Source organism: Belonocnema kinseyi, chromosome 7 (assembly GCF_010883055.1).
Source record: "Belonocnema kinseyi isolate 2016_QV_RU_SX_M_011 chromosome 7, B_treatae_v1, whole genome shotgun sequence".
NCBI classification, from domain to species: domain Eukaryota; kingdom Metazoa; phylum Arthropoda; class Insecta; order Hymenoptera; family Cynipidae; genus Belonocnema; species Belonocnema kinseyi.
This window is the reverse complement of record NC_046663.1, coordinates 128378351-128390325: the sequence shown is the minus strand read 5'-3', so window position 1 is coordinate 128390325 and position 11975 is coordinate 128378351. Positions and strand designations below refer to the sequence as shown.

At 37.0% G+C, this 11975-nt stretch overlaps 1 protein-coding gene across 7 annotated transcripts in view; it reads left to right on the top strand.

Annotated features, from left to right (window-relative positions):
* The window catches only part of LOC117176311, a 422202-nt gene that overhangs the window by 291055 nt on the left and 119172 nt on the right, over positions 1–11975 (top strand). For all 7 annotated transcript variants that reach the window (XR_004467600.1, XM_033366523.1, XM_033366524.1 and 4 more), the window contains 3 exons: positions 4632–4839; positions 4916–5492; positions 5583–5836. Coding sequence is in view for 6 of the 7 variants with exons in the window: in XM_033366523.1 (XP_033222414.1) it covers positions 4632–4839; positions 4916–5492; positions 5583–5836 (1039 nt within the window). In the remaining variant the exon portion in view is untranslated. The remainder of the gene's footprint in view (positions 1–4631; positions 4840–4915; positions 5493–5582; positions 5837–11975) is intronic.

The following is an 11975-nucleotide window of genomic DNA, read 5'->3' as shown; positions in this document are numbered from 1 at the left end:
CGGTGACTCTGGGATACCGGGCGACCTCTCAGAGTACGCAGCCTTATCCTTGCATGCGGGGCTCTACAAGGATGGACGAACCCCTTTCCCTGGCTTCTCGTGAGAACAACAATTACAACACCAAACATAGTTGTAGTAAGTGCGGTTCAAAACAATAGAATGCGCAGGGCTCCCAATAATGGGTCGGCCAACCATGCCGACCAATCTAGAGCTGGGGGAGCCAATAAAAATGGATTCAATGCGATGGATTGGCGGGATCTCGTAATCTTTGGGTGGACGGAGCGACTGAATCACGACTTTCTAGAGTGCTACGATGCACTTTTCGCACTTTTCGTAGCAACTTTTGCGAAACCATGCTGAACTAGTCCGAAAAAGGGGCTATGTAAGCGGAACGCCTACTCTACCAAAGCTAGAACAAGCCGGTAACAGAGAAAGAGAGGCGACAATAAGACCAACCGCGGACAGGCATCAAACAGAGGAACAGCGATGCTTTACGACCCGGAGAATCATCAACACCAAGGTTTCTCTCTTGCCTAAAGATCTGGCTAAAATGGATGACGAGCTTCGTAGACATTTCTCCGGAGAATCCGACCTCTGGGCTATCAATTATTATGTGTAAAATGCAGCGAGAGTTTTGGCCGATACGAACCGTAAAACAAAATCAACGGTTGATAATAAGACCAAAAGACGAATGCATCAACTTGCCGTAAAGATAGGCTGGGCAAGACAGTACGCGTCCCGCATTCAGTGTGTGATTGACTACATCACATCTGGCAGGAATTTTACCGCCAAGGTTCGAAAGTTCGCGCGCGAACTCCGGACCCGTTATCACACATTTAACAAGTCAAAGCTGCTGACAATCAGGCAGCATATTGTTGAGAGAATACGGATACTATCTGACGCTAGGAGAAGTCTAGAGCGGCGGGAGAGGTGGGTCAGAGAAAATCAACAGTTTATCTCTGACCCATCTCGACTCTTTCAAGACCCTCCAGTTACCGTCGAACACCCAGCCAAACCAGAGGAGGTCGAAGTATTTTGGAGAGAAGTCTAAGAAGTGTAGCATAGACTGGACGAAGGCTCAGAAAATATAACTAGCTTCAAGGAGTTATGTGTTGCCCTCATAACACCTGATAAAGAATGCCCACCCATCACTACCGAGGAGGTGAAAAAAGTATTAAGAGGGATGAAGAAATATTCTGCACCGGGACCAGATTGCATCAAAACCTTCTGGTGGAAGAAGTTTTCTTCAACCCATCAGCATTTGGCCCGTATTTTCACCTCATATTTGAAGTCGGAAGAGCCGATTCCAGAGTTGTTGGTGGAAGGGCCCCACAATACTCCTGCCGCAAATAGGCAACTTAGCTGACCCGAAGAAATACAGGCCAATAAATTGTCTGAACACGCTTTATAAGATATTAACAGCTATCCTAAATGATAGGATTGTTCGGGCCTGGATTGATTATCGAAAAGCTTTCGATTCGACCTCCCATAGACTTATCATCTGTCTTTTGGAAATCTTAAAGGTTTATCCGCAAATGGTTAGGTGCTTAGAGAGATTGATGCCGCTTTGGAAAACCAGATTTACTATCTCATCTGGAAAACATCGTGTGACAACTAACAAGGTCACCTTTCAGAGAGGTGTATTTCAGGGCCACATCATGAGCCCACTGCTCTTTTGCCTTACATTATTGCCACTATTTCTAGCACTTCGCTATTCCGACGGGTACTTGTGCGGCAAACCTGCAGATCGAAAGTACAAGGTCCCTCATGTATTTTACATAGACGATCTTAAGATCTATGCTAAAAACAAAAAGCAACTACATCTAGCTCTAGGGATTGTCGAACGATATACGAAGGAAATTTGAAGAGAATTTGGGTTAGACAAATGCGCAAAGGTTTATTTGAAGCGAGGAAAACTTAATGGCATCCCTGAAGATCCTGAGCTCGTTGATAGAAGCGCTATACGACACCTTTGCGCTGGAGAGACTGATACATACCTGGGCGTGCCACAGAGCCGCATTCAGGATGTGACATCTATAAAGGATACTCTCCGAAGCAGATACAAACGTCTCATCTGGCAGATTTGATCTTCCGAACGGTCGGCGAGGAACAAAGTATCTGCAACGAACATGCTTGCCGTCCCGGTACTACTCTATTTATTTGGAGTAGTTATATGGATGAAGAACGAGCACAGATCCCTTGTTATCGGGACAAGAAAGGTTATGCACATGAACAAAAGCATGCATCTTAAGTCTTCCGTTCCGCGACTGTACATTTCACGCCGTCAAGGGGGTCGCGGAATATTGAGTCTTGAATGTCTTCACAACAGGATTATTCTGGGTAAAGCACATATAGTTGCAAATGGAAGAGACCCTCTTCTTAAAATGGTCAGGAATCACGAAGAAGTGGGCAAAGGAGCGTTTCTATACAAAGCAGCGGAGGAGGCTGCTGAAACACTCGGACTTGACTTCAGTATTAGGGGTGAAAAAAATGCATCAAATCTTATCTATCTCGAGTACTCACTCCTGAAAGCCCGGATTAAGAAAGCCCAAGAGAAAAACTTTCGTGAGCAGCTCCTCGATAAGAGGATGCACGATATCTTCCACAGAAATGTGAAGGATAAGTCAACGTCTGGTGAGCTAACGTTTGCTTTCCTTAAATCACCCGCATTGAAGTCTGGTACAGAGGGTTTCATTTTTGCATGCCAAGCCGGTGTCATTTCCACCTTAACATACCGTCGCCACATTTTGAGCCAAGACATTCCCGATGATAGCTGCAGGGCGTGCCATGCACACCCCGAGCATTTAGCTCACATACTATCTAGTTGTGCAACTCACGCGGGAACGACCTACATTCAAAGGCACAATGCGGCACTAAGAGTGCTTTATTACCACCTCTGTCACTCTTACGTCATTAACCTTAATATCGCTCCTCTAAATGCTCCTAGGGAAATTGAGTCAATTGTCGAGAATGGGAAGTGCCGCATATACTGGAACTTCATATTCTCGACAATTGTTTCTGTTGCTCACTCAATGCCTGACATGGTTCTTCTTGACTTCGAGAAGCGAACCATTTTCGTTATCAAATTTTCGGCACCAGCTGACAAAAACATCATAACCAAGGAGAATGAAAAGAAAGAGAGGTGTCGAGACCTTATAAGGGAGTTGCAAAGATTGTACCCGGAGAAGGCGGTAGACCTTGGGTCGCTCCGTGTTCTTAGAATGCACGAGTCTTTTGCTGGATCGTCGTATTGATTCCTTTACAGATTGTAACCACCTGTCTCACGGTCGTGAGACGTGGTTGTGGCTGAAATTTTACCGCGACTTCGCTGGGAGCGGGTGCAATTTTCCAAATTAGCACCCGCTCCCAGTGAAATCCTGCGGTTGTCCTTATGACAAATTTTCAATTATGTATACAAATGAATTGAAAATTGCGCATTTTATGGAAATGTTTGTGCAACAGAAAATCGTTTTAGTTCAGGAAGGTTATGAAAGCATTTTTGCACTTAAATTTTTGTTGTTGTTTATTGCTTTTAGATATTTTATAACATTTTCAAATGTATTAAGAAGAAAAAGTATCAAGCGGTACGACGCTGCCTTGAAATTCTTAGCCGAGATTTTGTCATTGAAATCCAAGTGCTTCGTTAGAGAAGTGGTTAGAGTGCATAGTTAGAACACACTAGTTTCGGTAGTTTAGGTAGGGTTCGAATCCTCGGCGAGTGCAATTTTTTGAAGCATTCGGGCGTACGGTTTTATGTGTAAGTAACAGTGTGTGCGAATAACATATTTTAATAATTTAAAAAATGAAGATTATATAACAATAATGTCGAAAACCATTTTTTCTTCTTTAAAAAATAGTGTATAATAGTGTATAATATGCATACTCATAAAAATCATCTCAAGCTATTTGAATTTGACAATAAAATTATTTCCAGTCCACTTTTTTTCTATATCACTTTAAAAAGTGTAAAATCCTCTTTTTTAGTAAAAAAAAAAGTTTTAGAACTAGCGCTTCTTCACAAAATCAATTTTAACTTGATTAAATTTGAATAATTCGAAAAACCTAATTTTAAGTCGAAAGACATATAAGTAAAACAGTTTCAGAGAAGAAAATTCATATTTGAACCAAACGACGTAAAGTATAGGAAAAGTGTGAGGAAGTAATTATAGCTTCCTTTCAAAAATGATTAATGTGAGTTAAGGCAGAAGTGAGATTTGGGTACCTGTTGAATTTATTCATCATTTAAAGTTTCTATACAGCGAAAGAGGTTTCTTATTGTTGCAGCTTCTTTGAAAACAAAAATAAGTTCTAGTAGAAACCCTAGTTTTGTCTGCACTAGACTTTAGGGGGATTATTAAACTTTTCCACGTTTATTTACACTTTTTTAAAATACACGTCGAATATATTTTTATTTGTCGTTTTCATTATAGGAACAATTTTTTTTTAAACTAACCTGAATTTCGGAAAAGTGAAAGTAGAGAATAATGAAAGTAAAAAAGTTACATCATTGCCAGAATAATTAGTATAAACACTAATGAGCAGGTTTAGCTCTATCTTGAAACTAACTCAAACATCTTTGATTTATAAATTAAAGCAATAAATAATTAAATAAATGTTAAACTGCGTAACAGGTACTGGTTGCTTACGGTATTACGTGGGGAAAACGGCGTTCCGCCCAAAGTCGAGTTGCGATTAGCCCGATTGTACCGCAAAGCCTTTAGGAGGCAACAAGAGAGTCACCTTGGCCTTTTGGGTGATCGTACTCGACGAGAATCAAAAAATCATGCCATGTTAGAAAAAAAACCACCAAATATAACACATACAACGAAGCATGCACAGGTATTATAACTTTAGTTATTCATATGCATAATATTTTCTCTGCAAATTCTTATGATGATTTTTGAGTTACTTGCAGGAAGTACACTCAATGAACAATATTATAGACTCTACCATTGTACCTATTAATAAAAGTATACAAATGAAGCAAATATTACCAGTTACGCAAATGAGACTTGTGCGAATAAATAGTAAAAGAACTTTGCCATTCAAAGAAACCATAAGTCAACCAGATGTTACATCTTTGATAGACAATACTGCATCTCAATTGGAAAGTGAAACAATGGCTTCCATTAATTCAGCAGCATTCAAATCAGCAACTGAAATTGAACAGAGTTCATCTTGGAATACAATTATTTCGATTCCATTAAATAATGATGAATCATTTTCACAAGATTTCAATCATTCGAATTCCCTTAACGTGACAGAAAATCAGCAGATGTTTGATGATTTAAGATTTTCAAGAAGCATAGGTTTGGTGCAGGTCAAAATGCAGAACACAAGTGTAATTGACCGAGGTACTACCAAGTTAATCTACTCAGTACACCTGAGTGGAAAACCAGTTCCTGCAGAAACTGCTGCAAAGGATATGGCTTTACTGTCTCCGCAGGAAGTAGCTTTGGAACTTGGAACGCCTGTACTTATTCAGAGTGAACGTAAGTTTCCAGAGTGTGGATCACAGTTCTGACTTAACTTGCGATTAAAATGTAGATTATGACATATATATGTATACATATTATTTGCAGCATATCTGAAACCCACAGGACCGATGGCATTATCGAGAAAGAGAGATGTCTACTTGCTGATGGGAGCTGCAGGAGCGGCTGTCTTGCTACTTATTATTATCATCATAATCATTATTCTCGTTACCAAGAAGAAAAAAGCTCAAAGTGCTGTTGCAGCTCCACCAATTGAAAGTAATATAAAAAAAGATAGAAAATATACTCTTGCTTCACTTGGTCATGATAACACTGAATATACATCTGAAACTGAATTAAGGGTAAGTATTGAAGAAAATGGTAGTCGTCTTCTGTACCCGACAATTATTGGTCGGTTTCAATGTAATTTTGTAACATATAAAAACCAACTTTTTTATTAAAATAAACGAACAATTATGCAATTTTTTTGGCTGAATACCGCACTGAAAAAAGGATAGCTGCCGTCAGCATATGCTGCTTAGCCTCGGCATGCTGGATGGTAGTTCTCCGCATCCTAGCAATATTTTAGGCCGAACCACCTTGGACAGGTGCAGCTACTATCTAGTAGTTAGCTGGCATTAGATACGTACGGGGACTATTCGTCATACTGATCCTACACATTCAATAGATAGGGATGAAAAATATCCCAGTATTTTAGTAAAACAGATCTAATATTTTTAAATAATGAATTGATATCGATTATTCTTGCTTAATTAATTGACTATTTAAGTTATAAATCTATAAATATTTCTTATTAAAATTTGTAAGGATAATATAATACAACATATTTACATAATTAATTATTGCTTATTATGAATTATTGCTTGCGATCATTTTGATATCGTGACAGACCCATATTTGAGACATCGTAGTAACAAAAGTAAAAATAACTTTAAACTTTAGCTTCGTCAAACCACTTCTTTTATCGTTCAATTGAAGATTCTAATGCTTTGTTGCCAAACAAAATTTTTTCTAGCCAAAAAAAGGTGACGCCCGTATTCTGCAATCTAACCAATAATTTTTATATAATTAGAAATGTATTATGAAAACATGCCAACACTAATATTCACAAATAAAATTGAATGATTTAAGAAGGGGACCTTTAGATATGCTTTTTTTGTTTAGATTGATACTCTCCTCAATGCAAGGTACGTGCCAGAGGTTTTCGTAGAAAAAAAGCAAATAGAATTTTGTAACAATTTTCGAGAAAAATGCATTCTAAAAATTGCAAGCGGAAGATAATCGACCTGGTGTAAAAGTATTGCGAATCATCGGCAGCTCCCTGATAGAGCGGTTGACTGATAACCGCAAGGTTGTGCGTTCGATTCTCACTATGCTTGTTTATTCAATTTATTAATAAAATGCAATATAATAATAATAATAAACAATTTTAAATTAGTCTCAATGAATACAATTCTCAAAATATTGAAACAAATTGCAAACTAAGTTAACGGTGCAATGTATTTAACATTATGCCTTATACAAAAGAATATGCGCTAGGATAGGCCTAAAACATATCTAAGGGCTCGTACCAACGCCAATCTTGGTACTAGCCACGAGTATGTCATGTAGCCTTGCTCTGAAGCATTATAAGTTCGCGTTCACAAAGGCTGGGGTTGAGTTGCGGCTTGGTCAGGAAAACACAGAGGGTGGTTCCTTCCCCCTTTATAATACTACCTTCTCCGCTTCTCGTCGTTTGCCGTCGAACGATTGACTAACATTTCCCATGAATTTTCCTTCACATTTTACACATATACATAAACTAATCCAATTAATTTCTCAGCTAGAGCACATACATAATACTAATAATGACATATTATTTAACCTAATAGTATCTCAATAAAATGAAATAAATATTGAAATTAGCTACATATGTCCATTTCATACATTTTAGGAGGAAAATTCGAATTGCTTGCTATGAAGTTTTTCAAATATAATCGCAAAATTTATGAACTCGTTCATCTTCTGGCTTGATAGGTATGAGGTCTTCGACAAAACATTTAACTACGTATATGGGATCCAAAAACGCAAGACTAAGGAAGTTTTTTAAGAAAGAACCTATTTTCGAATTCACATTTTTGTATTCAGCACTCAAGCCGAATTTCTGAATTTTCCTCCACCAACTTTCACCTAAATGCAATCGACAACATTTTATAATAACTTCATTATTCAATGCTTTACGCATACCTCCTGCCTTCCGTTCTTAACGACGAAAAGCGAAGTAGGTAGTAGCATGGAGGGGCAAGGCACCACACGCTGTGTTTTACTGAGCGAGCCGCAACTCGATCCCAGCCCTTCGCAGAAATACGGATAGGGAGTACGAGGATCCAGTGACAGCTATCTAAAGTATGCTTGCTGCCACTATCCTTTTTTTCAGTGCGTGAGTTGCGTGAAACTTGTAAACTTCGGATTTTAGCCAAATTGTCGTTGCGTGCCGGGAGTTTAAAAATATAGTATTTTGCCTTCATAATCATGAATAATAGTATATATGTTACCATGATCCAAAAATCTTAAGTTAAAATATCTAGATATAAAGCCGCATGATCTGAAGATTAACTTGCAAGATGCTCGATTATAAAACTTACTATCTAGATATTGCGGCTACAGTGTCCGACATTTTTAGACTTTTTCTGTCCTTTAAACAATTTCACGTTATTCTTATAGGATTTATTACAAAAATTACAAATCCATTGACAGAATAGGGTTTGCATGATGAGTTTCTGGGTAAATCGGGGTTAGTCTGACTAAAAAATACGTTCTTGACAAGTTTTGATTGCTCTTAATATCTCAACGAGACGTGCTATACTTTGTTCAGCGAGAGAATACTAAAAATAGTACAGTTTTATCAGGAAAGTGCGTAATAAATCCTGCTATGCTCCGGTCGGGACAATCAGCTTTGAAATTCAGGAAATCACGCTTAAACTCTACACTTTTATGACAGCCTGTGAAAACTGAACCAAAATTCGTTTTTTTGCGTTGAGTTTCGAAACAAAAATTACAGAGTCTTACTTTATCACGTGTCATCCCAGCTAACACGCCACATGATACTGATCTGATGCATTGTAACGAGTTACAAAAGTTCAAATAACATGATTTTGACATATAAGTCAGTATCCGGTAATATTATAATCATTTCAATCACATTGTTTGAAGATTATTTCAAGATCTTGTAGTTTGTCAGATTATAATGTTGACAGTAGTTGCTGAAACCTAGTGTACGGACTTTATAAAATTGTGACATATTAATTTTAAATCATACCAAAAAAATCTTAAGCAATCGATCTGTCAAACACTATAAGATTTTAATAAAAACTCAGTTTCAAGTCACCAGACATTTTTTTCTTCATCTAAAAAGATTATCTGTAAAGATTTTTAAAACATAATAAGACGTGCTTCACTGTAAATCCTAGATATATTTTTATCTAAAGCAGGATAAACGTGTTGGAAACAATTGAAAACCATAATTATCCCACGTCGGATCATTTTTATCCGGAGGTGGATAAAATCTATCTGACATGAGATAATTGTAGTTGTCAATTGTTTGTAACGTTTTTATCCTGCTTTAGATAAAAAATATCCCTGGGATTTACTATGTAGAATCTTCTACGTGGTCTCAAACGAAAGCTCAAAGTTTTGACTTTGAATCTACACTGTACAAAAAGTTGGTTTAGTTTTGCATCGTGCCGTAATCGAACTTCTTTGATCATCGTTCGACGATGTACATAAGTTTACACACGTCTCTAAGACAAATCAGGACTTAAATTGGCTGGCCCACATTACAATTTTAAGAGTATTTTCGTAAGGTTTAAAATCTCCAAACGCTCTAGCAGGATAAAGAAAGCTCAGGTTAGTTTTAAAAAATATCGAACTGAATAAAAAAGACATATTTCTTTTTATTAGCATAGATCCTATCACTATTAGTGCAAAATTAGGGGCTCTGAGACATAATTTTATGATATAGTCCAACGCGCCACCTCTTCTGTTAGTTTGTCGATGGATTGCCGACTTACATCCGGCTTGTAATTTCTCAGGATGCCAAGACGCAACAATACTACCCGTCTATGAAATTGTGCTAGAAACTGCAAATTTAAGTTAAAAAGTGTTAGTTCATAAACTCATGAAAATTTATTCGCTTGCATAAATTAAGAGGGTGCTCTGATCTACGCGCATAAAAATTAGCACATTTTCCAATTTTTTTTCAAATATCACATACAATGAGGCAAACTCTTTTTCTCGAAAGGTATGACCTAGGGCAGCAGAAAAAATTTTGTTTACCTTCGAAAAATGTTTATACACTTGTAAATAAGGCAAAACATAGGTTAGAATCAAAATTTTAGCATGATTGAAGTACGGGCGATAATTATACATGAGCTGAGTATTGTGTTAAAATTTCAAGCCAATCGATTTAGCCGTTTTTGAGAAAACACCTGCAGCAGGTGCAAAGCTGTCGTTTTGAGAAAAACGCTTTTAAAGTTTTTCAAGTTTATTATTATACTGATTTATTATTGACTTGTTTATTATTATACTTATCATTTTTCAAGTTGTTCATGTTTGGAGACTTCCGATTTATGCCCAAAGCCATTCAGGCACTCCCCGAAACTAGAATTAAATCGGAAGAGCTGTGTACTCGTATATATAGACGCAGGTATAAACACGCAACAGATGTCCCGAATCCCAGCTTCTTATTGACTACGTGCGCTTAGAGACAATGTGACAAGGCAAACTTCAGTGATGCTCCAGGTGGATCACATTTTGTTGTATTTTTACAGTTAAACCCACAGAAAACTCTTGTATACTTTGCCTCAATTATCTCCCTAATTTTTAACTAAAACCGAGAAATTAAAGAAATAAGGTTATGTGCAGCTGCCACAACAAGACCAAAACAACACTACTATCAAGCAAGTACCTACAAATTAAAATATTCCTTTCAAAAACGACTTTTTAATTATTTTCTCTGCTCTAAATTATACGAACCAACAAGAAATGATCGATAATCACTTTTGCAAATCCACTGTATACTATAAATTTAAATTAACTTTTTATACGCGTAGCCAGAGATGTCTGATTCAAAAGAAATCACCGTTAATTCTGTAGTATCGGAGAACTAAAAGATGTATCCTCAAAAGCACTATATATTATCTTCAAAGAACAATCACCATTAAAATTAAAGAACACAGATGCCTATCTTGTATGCTTGTATTAAACGAAGCTACTTTTTTAACTCGTGGAAAATAGCTCACATTTTTAGTCATTTTTAATTTTAATTTGGGAAATGCATATAGCCCATAGCTGCAACGGAAACTCAAGGCGACTATGGGATAATAATTCTAGGACTAAAAACAATCGAAAATGCAAGAACAAACAATTCGATTTTTTCAACCATCACATCAGAATACTCCCTTTAGGACCTCTGGTTGCCATCTAGCATCATAACCGGTTACTATTGTGAAAATCGTTTTGAGCGACAGAATTTTTATCGAGCACATAGCGTAATAAAGTTCGATATATAGAGGAGAGTACTCAAATATGAGATACCAACTGTGTTTGGCATGATTGTCGGAATTCTATGGACTGAATTTAAAAGTAGTATAGGTCATTGTAAAGGAAATTTATTTTGCCCTAAGGAGCTGAAATAAAATATTTTATTAACATTTTTTTTATGCTGAAAATACAAAAAATGTCAAAAATTGATTTTTCCTAACTCATCAAACTATTCTCATAATATGAGATACCCCAGGAAATAGCTAATAAAATGCAAAATAAAGTATTATTTTTAATGAAAAACTTTATTCTATGTTTCCGAAGTATAAATTTACTGTTATTTAGACACATTTAGTTTTTTCAGTAGTCACAAACATTTTCGTAACCAGTTTCCCCCGCGTAGCCACAGTGTTATAAAAACCACAGGTATCTCATATTATGAGAACCACCCCGTGCAATTACGCACTTACCATGCCTGACCTGTACAATAGAAAACTTCAACACTATCGATATTTTCCCACTTAGTTATTGAGTCCCCATCACTCCAGGTAAACTTTACTGCTAAATACATATTTAATGAATAATAAATAGGGTTTAAAGAATTCCCTTCCAAGAACTCGACCACCATCGATTTCACAAAAAGTTCGCCTATAATCTTTAGAAGCCCAATGAAAAATGGATTATACCATGAAATTATCACAATTAAGTTTATTCATATTATAAAGCATACAACAAACACTCGCTTTCAATTCAGTGTCGGAGGTTGTCTTCAAATGGCCTTGGACTGAATCAGGGGGGATCGAAAAGTAAACAGTCAGGGCCGCCTGAACCGTTTCCAATTGGAATGCATGCTATTAAGCAATACGAGGGTGGATTGATAAGTTTCCGGCCTGACCAAGAAAAACAACGTTTTTAAGAATTTTTTTTTTTTATTTCTCAACATAATCTCCTCCAAGGCTG